Raw genomic sequence first — 16,996 nt, forward strand, 5'->3', positions numbered from 1 at the left:
GACTTTAAGATTTCTTCACCAGTTTTAGACATCGTTCATTTTGATTATTGTGTGTCAAGCATGAGAGTATATATTTTCAATGTCATGTTCATTGCCAAAATAAAATCTCTGCATTCCCAATGATATGACTCAGTGTCACTGTGCACAATACTGACTTCTCTGTGTAGCAGAGAAAATAGGTCAAAATGAGAATATTTTGGTCTAATGTAGGAAGGGAGATTTGGGGTCTCCAGTGCTGTGATTGATAAGTGTTAGCAAATCTTCACAGTGAGCAAAGAGGATATAAGAAATGTTTTGGTTGCTTTGTTTTCTCATTTTTAATCTTTCCAATAGTACAGAAACTGAGAAAGACATCTGATAAGCCTGCGAGACGTTTGTCTAAGACAATGTTCTCCACCTAATGAGAGTTGATGAGCACTTACTTTCAATGGCCTTGATTTTATTTTCCCATGGGACACAAGCAGCTTTGAAGTTCTCAAAATCACGGAGAAACTTTGCCCATTTCTGAAAAGGAAGCCAAGCACAACAGTAAAACCCAACCTTGTTTGTCAAGATGTTTCTCCCTCACCCCCATCCCAAATATCTCAAGACAATGAGCTTGGAAAGATCTCTCTGGCACTACATACTGCTTTTTGGAAAAAAAGAAAACGTAGGTTTCACTTGCCTCCTTGTTCCCCATCCACCCATAGGCCAATTTAATTAAAAAATGTTTATTGACTCTTTGCTTCATAGTAATAATAATGACCACCAAGAAAGATCTGTTTATTCTGCTGGATGACAAAAGAGCAGACACGGGGTTAGCACTTAATAAGGTGATCAGCAAATGGTATGTGTTTAATTAAATATTCATTTCATGAAGGAATTAATGAAATATGAATAAAACATAGTTCTTGCCTTGAAGGGCTTCTGGGTCTACTAGAGAAGACTGTACATAAACAGGTAATTTCAATACAGGATGGTAAGTGCAATGACATGGGACACTTTTTATTCTAGTAAAGGGAGAACAGTCAGCTAAATGAAAGGCCCAGTGTCATAGGAAAGGGAAGAAGAAAAAGTATCATAAATTAGTTTTTAAAAACATCTTCCTTCCATATTACCCCATGGTGTTGGGCCATTCATAGTTAAGAGGACAACTAGGAAGAAAGGGAATGAGGCAGATAACTTTGCATATGTGCACATTTTCCTGGGGTAATGTGTGTACTGGATAGACACATGGAGCCTAAATAATAGTATGAGACAAGTCTGAAGTTCAAAAGATTACCCAAACTAGAAATGATCTAAATGTCCATCCACAACAGAATGGATAAATAAATTGTGATATCTTCATACAGTGGAACACAACACACCAATAAAAATGGACTATACCTCCCACAACATGGGTGTATCTCATGAACGTAACATTGCATCAAGAAGTCAGAAAGAAAAGCATAAATACTATACAATTACATTTATTTAAATTGGGAGGGTTTAGTCAAGATAGGCAGCGTAGGTGGACTCTGAACTCACCTCCTCTCATGGACACAACCAATTTCCAACTACTCTTGGAAGAATTAACCCTGAGAGAGAACTGAAAACTAGATGAAAAGAACCCCTGCAACAAGAGACAGTCCTGACTGAGGCGGAAGAGGCAGAAATTCCTTTCTGGAGAGGAAAAATGCCACCTTCATGAGCCATGGCACTTCATGGCCAGCAGGGAGCAATCCTAAGGTACGCAGCCTTCCCTGGAAGAGTAGGGGAATCAGAGAGGAGAGCATTACCACTATAGGCAGCCTTTGGACTCTGCACAACTGAGATAAATGTCATAATATCTGGCTTTTGCTGGCCATTAACTACAATGGGGAATATCCCGAGAAAAGCTATTGGACATAAGGGAAAAAAAGGCCACTCTTAAAGGGACTATGCACAAATTTACCCATTTTGGAAAGCAACCTAAAATCACCAGAATAAAAGGTGCACAGTCCTTTGGTGAAAAGAGACTCACCTGATAGGCTCTGAGTACATCTCAGTGAGAGTTAAGACCTCTCCATGGACTGAGACATTGGTGGCAGCCATTATTGTGACCATACCAACATGCTGACACAGACACTGGCAGATGCTATTGGAGTTCTTCCCCTGGCCTATTAGCCCAGTGGTCTGTCACACTCACTAGAGCATTGATTTAATCCAGCTCACTAAAGCAGGCAGCCTGACGTAGGGACTGGCCCCACCCAACAGCAAGCCCTTGGGCAACTTGTGGGCCTGCATAGGCAGGGTGCCTGGAACCTCTGCAGCCAGGATGGTAGGTCCACCTTTGTGTGGCAGGGCATGTGCAAGGAGAGGGTAGAGTTGTGAGATATTGGTAGAGTATGTGGGGCCTCTGCAGTGGGGTGACTGGGTCCACTTTAGTGGGTTGGGGTGCAAGCATGGGGTAGGACTGTGTTGATGGGGTGTGTAGCCCTGTACATGGTGGGACTTGTCTGCTACAGACTTGTGCTTCTCCAACAGCCACATAGGGGATCAGCCCCATCTTCCAAAGCCTGAAACAATTGGGTGCTCTCATGCCTGGGGCCAGCCCCACTCAGCTGCAATCCTGAAAGAGCCGACAACAGCCTTGCAGGCTGGAGGCCTACAGCAATTGTAAGCCCCTGAGCCTAGCAGCCAGCCACACTGGGGGCCTACTCACTTACCAGAAAAACTGCAAGAAGAACATGTTATTAGACCATATAGCCAACCATGCTAGGGCTCCCCATGCCCAAGAAAGTGACTGAAGGGTCCATAGCAGCCACACACAGCTGAGCATTACAACCAGCCAGCCAGGGTGACAGCCTAGCCTCCCTGGGCAGCTTCAGCAAGAGCAACCCTGCCACAAAGAAGGACACACATAGCCCACACAGGGAACACTCCTGGGACATTTGGAACTTGTGACTAAAGGGAAGCACACTGTTGAGCCGCATAAGGCATCTCTTACATAAGGCCACCTCTCCAAGATCAGGAGACATAGCTGACCTACCTAATACATAGACAGAAGCAGAGAAAATGGGGCAAAATGAAAAGACAAAGGAATACATTCCAAGTAAGGTAAAAAGACAAAACCCCACAAAAAGAACTAAGTGAAACAGAAATAAACAATCTACCTGGCAAAGAGTTCAAACAGAAAGTCATAAGGATGCTCACTGATCTTTGGAGAAGAATTGATAACTCAGTGAGAACTTCAACAAAGAATTTGAAAATATAAAAAACAGCAAATCAAAAATGAAGAATACAATACTGGAAATGAAAAATTCACTGGAGGGACTCGATAGCAGAGTAGATGATACAGAGGAATGCTTCAGAGAACTGGACAAAAGACTAGAGGAAATCACCCAAGCTGATCAGAGAAAAGCAAAACGAATTAAAAAGAATGAGGACAGTCAAAGGGACCTCTGGGACAATGTCAAGCACACTAACATCTGTACTATAGGTATCCCAGAAGGAGAAAAGAGAGACAAAGGGGCAGATAATATATTTGAAGAAATAATAGCTGAAAACTTTCCTAACCTAAGGAAGGAAAGAGACATTGAGGTACAGGAAGCACAGAGAGCACCAAACAAGATAAACCCCAAGAGGTCCACACCAAGACACATTATAATTAAAATGTCAAAAGTTGAAGATAGGGAATCCTAAAACCAGCAAGAGAAAAGCAAGAAGTGACATACAACAGAAAGCCCATAAGGCTATCAGCAAACTTCTCAGCAGAAACCTTACAGGCTAGAAGGGAGAGGCACAATATATTTAAACTGCTGAAAGGAAAAAACCTACAGCCAAGAATACTCTACCCTGCCAAGTTATCATTCAGAATGGAAGGAGAGAGAAAGAGTTTCCCAGACAAGCAAAAATTAAAGGAGTTTATCACCAAGAAACCAGCCATTTATTTAAATTGTAAAAAGAGGCAAAACTAATCATATATACATATATATATATATATATATATATATATATATATATATATATCTCACAGATATGTCTATCTAAATATATTTCATATTTAAGCTATATAAACTTTATTCACAAACCTTCATCTTCATGGGAACACATTTAGCTTACAGGTAGCATGACATTTGTAAAGAGGGGAAATAGCAACTGCATACATACTTTGCTGTGCAAATTAAACATGATAACTTTATAAAAGGATTCAATTCAGTGCTTGACATATAGTAAATACTAAATAAATGTTAGTTCTTTTCTATCTTTTCCAAAAACTTGTGTTTCTATTGGTATATCATCTGTTTTTTTCTACCCAATTTATTTTTCTATCCAGTTGATATTGCTGGTAGAGAAGAGTTAATATGGCCCTGTAACCTGTAGACATGTTGAGAAAGAAACCTTCACCCGCAATCCATTAACCACCAGGAAATAAAAATGAAGGGGACACAATCTTACATTTGGAACTGAAAAAAAAAATCACATGTTAGTCTTTTGCCATAAATCAATGTTTCTCAACTTATTTTTCATTTTAACTCCTCTAAGGAGCATTTTTTTCTGAATTGCCCCCTGCCCCAAATTTTAATACCACAGATATACTGTGTATGTCCTGTATGTGCATCTGTGCTTTATACATGTAAAGTATAAGATTTTTTTCACTCTCTCAGAATGGAGCCAATTTTCTGCCCCCTGGGGGCAATATGGCTTCCATTGAGAATATACTGCATCAACCAAACTGAATTATGAAACACTTACCTTGGCCATCATCATCTTAAATGCAAACCACCGTTTTCCTTTGCCTTTCCCAAGAGCCCCTTCATTTTCACTCACAAATTTTTTTGCTTCCCTGAGAAAATAAAACAAAATAAGGGGTAGGTGGGGATGGGTTGAGAGTAACAGAACATAGAGGTAGTGAACATTTAATTTTATTAGATCTGCTGTTATATTTCTTCTAGACCCTTAACAAGTGAATCTAAGCTGAATCTCATAGCCTATGGATTTGTGAAGGATGTTTAAGTTTTTAAATTCTGGCCAGGAAGCACAAGACACATATTTTAGTCTCATTTAGTCATCAGCTGGTGTCATTGTAAAGCAAGGAATTTATGGTAAGTGTCAAATAGACAAACCTAGTTCTTCTCATTTCTACCACATGTAAAACTAACTCTGAAGTTTACTTCAGATTCTGGCAATCAGAATGTTTATTTTAAAATATTTTCTTTCCTTCTTTTATAAAGATTACTTTTTTTTAATAGGGCAGAGAGTTTAGGATAAACTGACATAGAACACGCTTAGTGACCTGTTATATAGTCTCATAAAAGCAATTATAACTTAAAACAGAAAAATCATACTGTGTAAAGCAAATGGGATTGAGGAAAGAGAGAAAAGGGAAGGAATATTTTTGGGCCTTGCATTCAGAAAGGGCTTCAAATTTAAACTTTAACTTTATTCCCAAACATTTATATATTTACCGTAGTCACATTAGTGTCTTTGTGTGTGAAAAAGCATTAATTCATCAAAATGGATAATGTGAACACGTTAAATATACTACAATTTTGTAACCTTGTTTGGTCATTTTTGCTATTATTGTTTGTTTGATGTCTGAAAAGAATTTAGAAAATAGAGGTGGGCCAGGCTTCTCTTGATCTTTCGGGGCCATAAAGGGCAGAACCCAAGAGAACCCAAGAGAGAACTCAAACCTGGGCTGCGGTTCTGCAGGTGCAGCGCTGTCATCACCTGGATGGCCCCTGGGATGTGGAGTTTACAGACAAGACCTATCAACACTTAACTATAAAGAAACTTATTAATACACAAAGTAAATCTTTAAATAATGGAAAGCTGGTGAAGAAATTTTTTGTAAGGTGTTCCTAAACTCATGATTTTACAATACTCAGTGATCAGAACACAACACACACTTGTTGACTAAGCTGATTGCTAGAGATGGTGGCTCATTATTCACCTGTGCATGCTCACCCACCTAGATTCTGCCATAAAAATACAAGCACGTTGGAGAAGATTCTCTTCAGTCATCAAACAGACGCCCAAATCAGCTCCTTGATGGCGGGGACAATATCTTGTCCTTTTGTATCTCCCACAGCATTGACCACTACTTTGACCATAGGAGGTGCTTAAAAAACCTAAACCTTCTGGAAATAGAGCTGATTGGTCTAACTCGGCACACATATAGACAGGGGAGTAATTAACAATGTATTTTCTCCATCAATTAATGCTCAAAATCAAAGTCACTCCTAGACTTTGGGATTGCACCCTTCTTCATCGGTCTTCTGAGAAGCTTAACAGGGCGACTCCTGGAAATGAAGAACGGTGACTAGACTAGCCTTGTCAAATGCCCTGACAGCCGGTATGACCTCTGGGCTGTGAAGATTAATTAAAAAATGGTTTCTAAAACATTCTACACATTTAAAACTGTTCAATAAGGACATATCAAAAAGTATAAACTGAGTTCTCATGGCTGGGTTTTAGATCCATGCAATTAAGAAAACAGATCACATTTAAGCATTAACGATGTGTTATGGAGATGGTAAGACAAGGATGAGTGTGGTACCTAGCAGACATTTATAAATTGTTGAACTGATCAAACTGAAAATGAGGTAATTCGAGTTCTAACCCAGCCTCTGAGAATTTGCCCACATTTTTAATGCTCTCTGTACACATGTTCAGGAGTGTCCTGCTTCTCAGAGGAAAACACACTTGCCCAGGACTCACACACACCTGAGCAAGTTCTGGCACAGTTTCTTTCAGTTACTATGTGGCCTTTAACAGGTCAGGATTTCCCCACAAACAAACAAATGGGAGGACAATTGCTTCCCTGTCTGCTTGGGTGGTGGTGAGAATAAAGCGAGATCATAAATGTGAAAGTGTTGAAGGAATTATTATACAGTCGATTCTCCTGTAACACATGTTTAGAAACTGAAAATTTGTTCTAACCTGATTGATAGATTATGGAACAATTTAAGCATAACACAAATTTTGTGTTTGCTTATGTGTGATCTTATGTACAAGAAATGCTTGATGAATGCAGAAAACTGCATCCAGCTAAACCTAGAAGAGTAGGAATACACAAAATACACAACCTCATCCACCAGCTACCTCACCACACCATGCATGTTAGAAAAACCACATCCATTCACTGCTCGTGTTCCACTCTTCACAATATAACACAAATTGCCAAACTTCCGAAGGGCATTTCCACAAGCAAACTTCAGGTCCTTTTCAAGGTAAATTGCAATATTTAGTGTAGTATTTATGTATTTCTTAACCATTTAACACATGTAAAATGTTGCTGCCATTTGATTAAATGTCTGTATTTTCTTAATGTACCACTGATGACATTTCTGAGTATTGTATCCTATCCCTATTTTTATATGAACCCTCAGGTTTTCATTTCTCGGTTTTACATAGCGTAGTGATTTTTTTTAGGAACTGATACATTGTGTTATAGCAGAATTGACTCTAATTCAATTATTTGGCATCAAGAAACTTGAAATTCATAAAACCAAGTGCACATAGAAATTATCACTTCATTCTCTGTTATAATAAACATAAAAACGAAGAAGCAAAAATTCTTAGTAGTAAAACTAAAATTTGTTTTTCTAATGTAATAAAATATCTACTTTATGGGCATATCCTCTACTCTAGATATTTAGAGGATAATTTAAAAGACAATCAGTTTGGCCTATTAGAGTTATATCACTTTCTGGATGAATGGCCAATTAGAAAACATGTCTGCTCTAAGTCAAAAGTGTAAAGAAATAGCTGTTCTACTCCATATTTCTAACAACGTTTTTAATTTTGTGAGTTGATGATTATGTTACAGGAACATTAAACTAGCAAGATTTAGGAGAGAGGGAGGGAAGTCAGAGTTATAATCAAATTAAAATCACCACAAAATTAATTATAAATTCATTTAACAATATAGAAACCTATTTACGTGGCATTCATATGGTTTTTGTCAGTTATTACAAATATAATTTTCCTTTGAACAATCTAAACAAGTTTTTATTGTCTCTTCAGTTGCCAAGTTTTCCCTGATGCTGGGCATAATTTCATATTTCTCTCTCAATTACTGCCCCACCCCACCGTCAACATATGTACCCAGACTTTGGTTTTTCAGACAAAAGTCTGGACTTCACTCTACTCCACATAATCTCAGGTATGAATTTCTTCTCATCCCTAATTCCCTACCCCCTCTTCTGTTCTCCAAGAAATCTCCCCAAGTTTCATATTAAAGGGTACCCTGAACAGCTATTCTGGCTCATTCTGCAGCCCACTGCTCACCCTGGCCAAAATAACTGCTAGACTCAACTCATCAGAAATCTGGGGATAACTTTAAAACAAAGTCACAGGGGAGCAGAGAATAATTCTTTAGCAAGAACAGATCCTTGATGCCCCTAATCTGATGATCTTGGGGTGTAAAGATGTACCCCTGCAGCTTGCAGGCCTGGAAGAAGGGGCAATGGGCTGGAGGAGGTCAGGCCTTAACACTGTTTTCAGGGTTGACCTTCTCAATGAGCTAGCGTGATTTCAGGATGGAAGAAAAGTAGACCCATCCAATCCTATCCTCCCTGGTAATAGATTTCTTAATCAGAAGTCAATGTCTTTCACTGTGCTACTGGAGACAAGATACAAAAAGAAAGTATCTGACATGGAGATAAATACTAACTGATACTTATGACACTAAGGTGCCCAGGACAGATATCCGAATGCATGAAAATAAAGAGCAGAGTCTTTGAAAACTAAAAAGCAACAAAATGTCTTCATATTTTTTCCTATGGTTAATCCATTTTGCTACCCATTTGTATTTATCTGGATAATTTAAAGGGATTTTCCTACATAGCTAAAATGAAATAGGCTTTTGTGGATAAACTTTAAATATCTATTGGCCTCAAACCATCCAAATGTCTGACTGAAAAATGTGATGTGTGTCATCCCCTTGAATTGCATTCAACAAAAGCTTCCTGCCAAGACTGTAATCCGGTCTGCAGGTCTCAGAGCTTAAGCAAGCCCTGGTACACTGTGCACAGCTCTCTGTGCTGTAACCCCAGACCCAGGGATAAATAATTGAGTGAGGTCTATTTAATGACAGTAATACCTGGCCTCATCATTCATTTATCAACCCCTTGTGTTGGTAATTAGAATAATAAGGTTTCATGGGCTATCAAGAATGCTTTCACAGTTAGTTGAAGGAGCACACTTTGGCCTAACTTACAAAATAGATAATTTACCCAGAACACATGATACAACCCCGACGACACAGGGGAGTTAGGACACGCCATGCTGCCTTTGACACATTAGCATTCCAGGAAACTTGTTCCCTATTTGGGTTAGGTTGACTTTTCTTTCCTCTTGCTTTCAGTTTGATAATATGATTGAGCAACCAATTTATTGCTTAAGTAAATGAAAGACATTTCAAAACCAGTCTTTAAGGCAGCTGTAATCAAAACTTGTACTCATGACAACGTCCCAGTAAAGGGGTGGGAAGAGTAAGAAGTCTTTTCCTAAAAATCACTGTCATTTAAAAACATTTGACCATTTAAACCAACTAAAAGTCAGAACTCTGACTTTTCCTAAAATATCATTGAGTAATTGAAAGAAAGTTGCAGAGGTAAAAAGATATTCTAATGTGCAGAGATTGAAAATAAGGAATATAGGCCCCCAAGATAATATAGCTTTATAATTAGCCTAGTAGAATTATTTAAAATGACCCTAATACTGGAAGTGACAATCCAAAACATGTTTTTATAAAGAGGATGCTGGTGGCAGTAGTTGTGATGGTTAAGATGCTCAGCAGCTTCATCTGTAAAATAGAAATAATAATAGCTATTCCACAGGGTTTTAGTGTGCTTAATAGGAAATAATGTAGTAATGTGTTTAGTAATTATGTATGCAATGTGTCCATGGCAAATATTAAGAGCTCTATAAATAGTAACTAGTACTAATGTCAGAGTACTATTGGGCTGACTTCAAGTTTTATGCTGAGTCTCCAACTTACAAAGTTGAGAAAGGACTGGCTATTTCCAGACAAAATCCCACAGAAAGTCAGTCTCCTTCCCCTCAGAATATCACTCTAATGAGATGTAGGAAGAGTGGGAATCGTTCTCGTTACTAAATGTGCAGGAGAGGATTCAGCCCCACTATTGAGACCTGATGAGTGGGCGCAGGTGTCGGGCTTCAGAAGCCCTGGTTGTGAGGCAGCCTGGAAGAAGGCAGCTGTGGATTCTCACCTAGTCCTGCTCCAGCCATGCAGTGCTGCTGCAGAGAGCTCAGGACATGTGGCAGCTGGGGAGTCTCTGTGATAAGAGGCAAAAAGGAATCTCCCTTGAATAGGACTTCATTCTATTCAGGTCTGTGTTGTGTATCTTACAAATAAGACACACATTTGAATCCTGTTCCTAACTGTGTGCTCTTGGAGAGATAGTGGATCCCAAATTTCTCGCCTGTAAAATATGATCAGCAACAGTCACAGCAGCAACAGCTAACATATACCGAGCGCTTGCCCTATGCCAGGCACTATTTATACCCATCATCTCATGTAATCCCCACAAAATCCTGCAAGGTGGGAACAGTTATTATCCCCACCTTACAGATGAGAAAATTGAGGATAAGATCAGTAAAATAAGTGCGCAAGTTTACCCAAAGAGTACGTGGTGCAGCTCGGCTTGGATTTGAGCTCGTGTCCCCAGTTTCCCCGGAATAACACCGTGATTTACCTCATGGGGTTGCTATAAGGACATATAAAAGTTGAGATAACATAGGCAAAGCAGTGCTTAGTATTTCATGGGTAAATCGCACTGTTGATTGTTACTCAAAGGTCTTTATTATTTTTCTGGGGAAATGTTGATGATGTGTCAGATAAAGCTTCAGAATAAAGAACAATTTGTACACTCTCCTTATAACCATATAAAAATAGTGTGTGTCAATGACCAAAGACTAAGCAATTATGCACATGATTAGTTCCTCTATTTTCCAAACTTATAATACTGCCATACAGTTTTGTTTACAGTAATAAAAATCGAGACTTTTGCTTATATATTTCAAGACATTGTGCCATATAAAGAGGGGGGAGAAAGTAGAAAGTGGCCTTAGACTTTTCTGTAAAGAATTTACAATCCCATTAGGAAGCCAAGGTATAGATAAATATTTAGGGTATCATCTAATTACTATTAAATAGGTAGTTGTAAAGTGCTGTAAGATTCAGATGAGAGAGTGTTAGAAGGAACCCTAAACAAAGGGAGGGAGGGTTCAGCTACAAGGACAAGGGGGCAGGAAGGACATTTCAGCACAGAGAAATGGTGTGAACAAAAGTGAAGAAATAAAAATGTACCCAGGGTCTTCAAGTGGGTGATGAAGAGATGAAGAGAACAGTCTAAATGCTTTAAAGGAGGAGTTGGCATGCTCTAACGCCAGGCTCAGCGGTGTAGAATTCATTTTGATGTCAGTCAGAACCTGCGAGGGTTTTTGAGCAGGAGACTGGTAAGTGCAGTACAGTATGCAGTACTATATGAGAAATGCGGCAACGATGATATGCAAGATGGATTACAGGAAAACGAAATGAGAGGCTGGAGGCAACTGGATTTCTAATGCCTTTATATAGTTTGTTTCCTCTTTCTAGAATGGCCTTTCCCTCCTTCTCTGCCTGTTTTCTTCCTTTTCTTCATTTTCAGTTCAAGAGTCAAGCCAACACAACAGCTCCTCCTTAATGCCTTTCCTGATCCTTTCTTTCCAACTGTCCTCCCACCCGGGGTCAGCATGATTTAACCTCTGACTTCTATGAAGTAATTACCCTGTGGTCCATTTTCACCATTGCACTGGCATTGCCTGAAGGCAAGGTCTATGTCTTTTGTTCTAGTTTTCCAGTATTTAGTCTAGCACCTGGCACAGAAGTGAGTTTCAACAAATGCTAACTGAATGAATGAACATCTTCATGGACACTGGATGATAGTCAGGCCAGTGGTTCCTAAACTGCCTCCACCTGAGAATCACCTGTGGGATCCTTTCAAAATTCCAAAGCCCAGGGCTCCCCAATCCCAGATCCCTTAAATCACAATCTCTAGAGGTGGGACAGAGGCATTAGCATTTTTGAAGCCCCTTAAATGATTCCAATACGCAACAAGTTGGGGGCCAGATTTGGAACCAAACCACATTTCATTTGCTGGGACTACTAAATTTAAGTCTTTACATTGGTTAAGCAGTTGTTGGAGGTTTGGGCTAAAAAGATGCCATATAAAATCATTTTGGTGTCCCCTTGGACTGGCCGTACTGGATATATTTGAAACTTGATAAATTGCTTTTGATGAATAACTTTTCTTTTCCTGTCCCTGCCTCACTCTTTATCTTACACCCCTAAAGGGTAACCGACTAAATGACCATCTGAAAACAAACAACAAACACAGAGCTAGCTAAAAAGCTACTTATGCATTCATATAACTTAGTAGCCTATATGTCTGGCTCCTTTTGGTGTGCTTCCTTTTAGATAGCACCACTTCACAGATTAAAAAAATAGACAGAGAGAGAGGTTACCAAGACCTCTAAAATTTTTATCAGCAGTAAATGTTAGAGTGATCTGCACACAAAGAGTTCTTGGGCTGTTTTTTCACTGGCTCCGATGAGATTCACGGAGACGTGGCAAAGCCAGCTGCTCGTGTTGGTGACTAACGAAAGCAAAGCTTGGGTAGGGCAAATGTGTATTAAGTTTAACACTACTACCCATAAAAATTCTTCAGACCTAGGATGACTTCTTTGCTCCCTGGGGTTATGAAACAATACTAATTTTCATGGCTAGTTTAAATGTCAAATAAAGACTCAAACACATTTTAGTTATACCCTAAAAGTCAGTCAGAGTAATTTTAGATGAATCAAGGAAGAAACGACATAGCTGGGCTTTAGTGGTTTAACAGTAATAATAATTATAATAAGAATAAGAAGTACACTAGATCCTCTTTCTACTCATTGATTAAGTCTTTTCCTAATTCTGCTGTGTACCTGGTTAATTTAAGATTCAATTTATGGATCGAAGAAAATCCTTAGTATCATAATAGCAGAGGAGAGACCATACAGCTTTCCCCAGGAGCCAAAAGCTTATGCTGAGTTTTAGATATCGGTCACAGCATAAACTGGTTTTCCTCCACAGAAGGACATCAAAAAATGCTAAGATTGTAACATTATCAGCAGAGACAATGTACAACTAAGTTTCTGTAAAGAATTCTTTCTCAGTGCCTAGTGGTCTATAATAGTAACTGTATAAATGTCTCTGTGGATCATCTTATCAAGCTCTAGATCAAGAATTTTTTGTTTTATTTGGTCTTTTGTTTTAATAAATCAGTTGAGCATGCAATTAGCAACACTCATACCTAAGGTAGGTGTGGTATTATGTGGACTGCAGACTTCCAGCCCATGTCCCTAAGACATCTAGGTATATCCCAGTTTACTACTATTGCTTTGGTTTTTGAGCAGAAATGAGGTTTGGGGAGAATGTGTTCTTTTTTTTTTTTTAATGACAGCATGCTCTCCTCCTCCTCCTTTTTTTCTTTTCTAAGGAAGATTGGCCCTGAGACAACATCTGTTGCCAATCTTTCTCTTTTTTTTTCCCCTCCCCAAAGCCCCAGTAGATAGTTGTATATCCTAGTTGTAGGTCTTTCTATTTCTTCTATGTGGGATGCTGCCACAGCATGGCTTGATGAATGGTGTGTAGGTCCATGTTCAGGATTCAAACCAGTGAACCCAGGGCCACTGAAGCAGAGCAGGCAAACTTAACTATTCAGCCATGGGGCCGGCCCCAGGAGAATGTGTTCTTAAAGCCACAAATGAATCCTGAAGAACAGGATCGCAAGAGTAATAAGAAAAGCTAAGTAGAAAACTTTACCTTAACTGCTTTCATCACTAAAGATTTTCAAAATGGAGATGTTTCTTCTCCCCCTCTTTACTGTGGGAAAATTATTATCAGAAGTTGGTAGAAATAGCACAGAAAATATGGATCGCTATATATAGCTGCAAAAGGGACCCATCTGAAAGTCTGGTCGATAAGCAAATTTACTTTATTTCTATCCTCCTTTCATTCTCCTTTTTTTTTTTTTTTTTTTTGGTGAGGAAGATTTGCCCTGAGCTAACACTGTTGACAATCTTCCTCTTTTTTTTTTCTTTTTTTTTTGCTTGAGGGAGATTAGCCCTGAGCTAACACCTGTGCCAATCTTTCTCTGTCTTCTATATGGAATGCCTCCACAGCACGGCTGACGAGAGGAGTATGTCCACACCTGGGATCCAAACTGACAAATCCAGACCACTGAAGCAGAGTTCACAGAACTTTTAACCACTCAGCCACGGAGCCAGCCCCTCATTTCTCCTTTACTTGGCCATTTTTTCTAAGTGGTTATTGAGTGTGTTTTATGTTCTTAGGAATTTGCTAAGTGCTTTGGAAGAAATAAAAGGAAGATGTAGATTCATTTCTGAAGCTTAAACTCTGTTAAGAAAAATGAGATATAGACCCACAACATTGTTACATAGCAGTGCTAGGCAGCCTAGAAGTGAAAAAGGAGAGAGTGGTGGCTTGCGAGCTTGTTGAAGACAAATTAAAGTGGACATTAAAGGGCTGATAGAATTTGAGTAGGCAGAGAAAGGCATTCTAGGCATCAGTTGGCAGGAATTTCCCTAACAAAGGAGATATTTCCATCATGAATCTCATATTCTTAGATATATAAACATCCAGCTCTTCACAAAGCCATTTACAGGAGGCGGTAGACAGACTGTGCTAATTTTGCTTGGTTCATGTGCATTCTAATCAAGCACACTTAACCAATTCAGAATATTGTGAAACAGAAGGACTCACAGGGTGCTGCCTCAGAGTGAGAGGAGCCACTCTGCTTTGAAAGTTTGGGTAAAATGTTTCTGCACAGTACCTGTGTTTTTATATTTATACCCTCGTAAACATTTCTAAGTATTACCAAATATTTTTTTTTAATGTGTGGTGGTATCTAAGAGTGCTAAAAAGCCTTAGCTTTCTGTTGGAACACTGTGTTTTGCCTTTTGACCCATGACTTGGGCAAGAAATTTTAAATGATGGCAGTTGAGTGAGCTCTGCACTGAATCAAGACAACCTAGTAAATCTGATTGCTCGCCACATGACAAACAAATCTGGAGATCTGCCCAACTTGGGTGACGGCATCCACACAGCACGCTACGCTCCTATGTGGACTAGTCCTTTTGCCAAGTGGACTTGCAGTCTTAATATTTCACAGTTGCCTCCCGTAGCCTCCCTTCTAAACTTTCCTAATCCCTGTGGGCAAGTACTAGTCAAGAAATACTAGAATAGTGTGCACATAAAATAGAACAATTCATCCAAAGGGTCGTGTGTCTTTATATAAATATCTAAGTGTGTATGTGTGTGTATAATAGTACATATATATATACACGTATACATATATGCATATATAGGTAAAATGATGCACGTATACTGCGAAAGCATAATTAACACAACTATTTAGAAGAAATGATTTATATCATTTAAAAATGTTTTTATTTTTAGGATTTCTTATTTGCAGAAGAGAATCTTAGACACACTATATTGGATATATAAAATTATTCTCCTTTCTTCCTCTCATCTAATTTGTTATGATATTCTAATACAATGTTCTCTAAACATTTACTTTTAGTATATGCTTTTTAATAAGGCTTAACCATTTTTATCCTATAATAACAAGTTTATTTAAGCCCTCCAAAGTGGTATTCCACTTGTCATTCCTTGGTCATATACATAAAGACGTCCTTCAAAGAGAACTATTTAGTGGTTACCAGGAGGAAGGGGGGTGGGGGGTAGGCACAAGGGGTGAAGGGGCACACTTATACGGTGACTCACAAATGATAATGTACAACTGAAATTTCACAATCTTGTAAATTATCATAACCTCAATAAAAAATAATAAATAAAATTTTTTTTAAAAAGACGTCCTTAAAAAGCCCGTGGCTATTCTCTTATTATAAACCTGATAAAGTAAAGAATTATCTACACAATTAGTACCTTATCTAGTACCTGGATGGCACATCCCCGAAACAACAAGGCCACCTTTCTCAAATTAATCTTATTTTATACCTATCAAGTACACATTTTCTTTCCTTTTACTGTTAATGTGTTATGCCAAATATATTTGAAAGCATTTCTGGATAATTTTTAAGTGATAATGAATGAATTTCTCTTTTTAACCACCTTTCAAAAATAATATATTTATGGATAGCCTAATAAGTTGTGAAAATTAGCTGTCACTGATAGCTGAAATTCTAAAGAGCGCAAGTTAGGTAAATTGCTATTTATCAAAAATTGTTGGAGGGTAGGACGCTCCGACAAGCTGAGAAAACTGAATCAGAGTGTCTTACCATCTATAATAGATTGCTGACACTCTGGAAATAGGGCACAATGAGATACAATTAAGAAGAAGATAATAGTAACCACACTTTATCCATCTAGAAGAAAACTTTAGAACTTTCTTATGTTTAATGTTTATTTTTATTATAATTATATATACTGCATAAACAACTATATATCTATATAATATATACAGTACTATATATATGCTATATATATTTTTTAATTCCAATTATAGCGTACTGTAAAAAAATCCCCATTTATTTGAACTTTGGAGTTATTTGAATTCTGGTAAGTAGATGTTTGTGGAAGGTAGCAAATAAGATTGATTGCCAAGAATCTTGGAAAGCATCCTTGAATATTAGCATTTTTTAGTTCCATTTTCCCAATGACTAATATCTTTCCACTAACAATCTGGGCAGAGTCTCAGGCTGATTTAACGAGGCTGTGTGCTTGAGATTTTGCTGTAGGTACAAGAGCTGTAAATGCCTTCACAACTCACCAAAAGATGTGGGAGCAGTAGCCAGGTGGGCCCCTTGAGAAGCCTGCCAAACCAAGGTGAAAAATACAACATCCCCAGGTAATGAGGATGGTGCAATGGTAAAATGGTGCAGTGTAGATAAGAAAGGTTAAATGAATCATAAAACAAATAAAGGAGGAGAATTCTTGGTAGACAAAAGTATTTAC

General features: G+C 38.4%; 1 protein-coding gene across 1 annotated transcript in view; it reads right to left on the reverse strand.

Annotated features, from left to right (window-relative positions):
- The window catches only part of TMC1 (transmembrane channel like 1), a 113,945-nt gene that overhangs the window by 74,193 nt on the left and 22,756 nt on the right, over positions 1 to 16,996 (reverse strand). Inside the window, exons 5-6 of the mRNA XM_070248123.1 lie at positions 4,696 to 4,786; positions 423 to 504 (exon numbers count right to left, since the gene is read on the reverse strand). Of these exons, the coding sequence (XP_070104224.1) occupies positions 423 to 504; positions 4,696 to 4,786 (173 nt within the window). The remainder of the gene's footprint in view (positions 1 to 422; positions 505 to 4,695; positions 4,787 to 16,996) is intronic.

Source organism: Equus caballus, chromosome 23 (assembly GCF_041296265.1).
Source record: "Equus caballus isolate H_3958 breed thoroughbred chromosome 23, TB-T2T, whole genome shotgun sequence".
In the NCBI taxonomy this organism is placed as follows: Eukaryota; Metazoa; Chordata; class Mammalia; order Perissodactyla; family Equidae; genus Equus; species Equus caballus.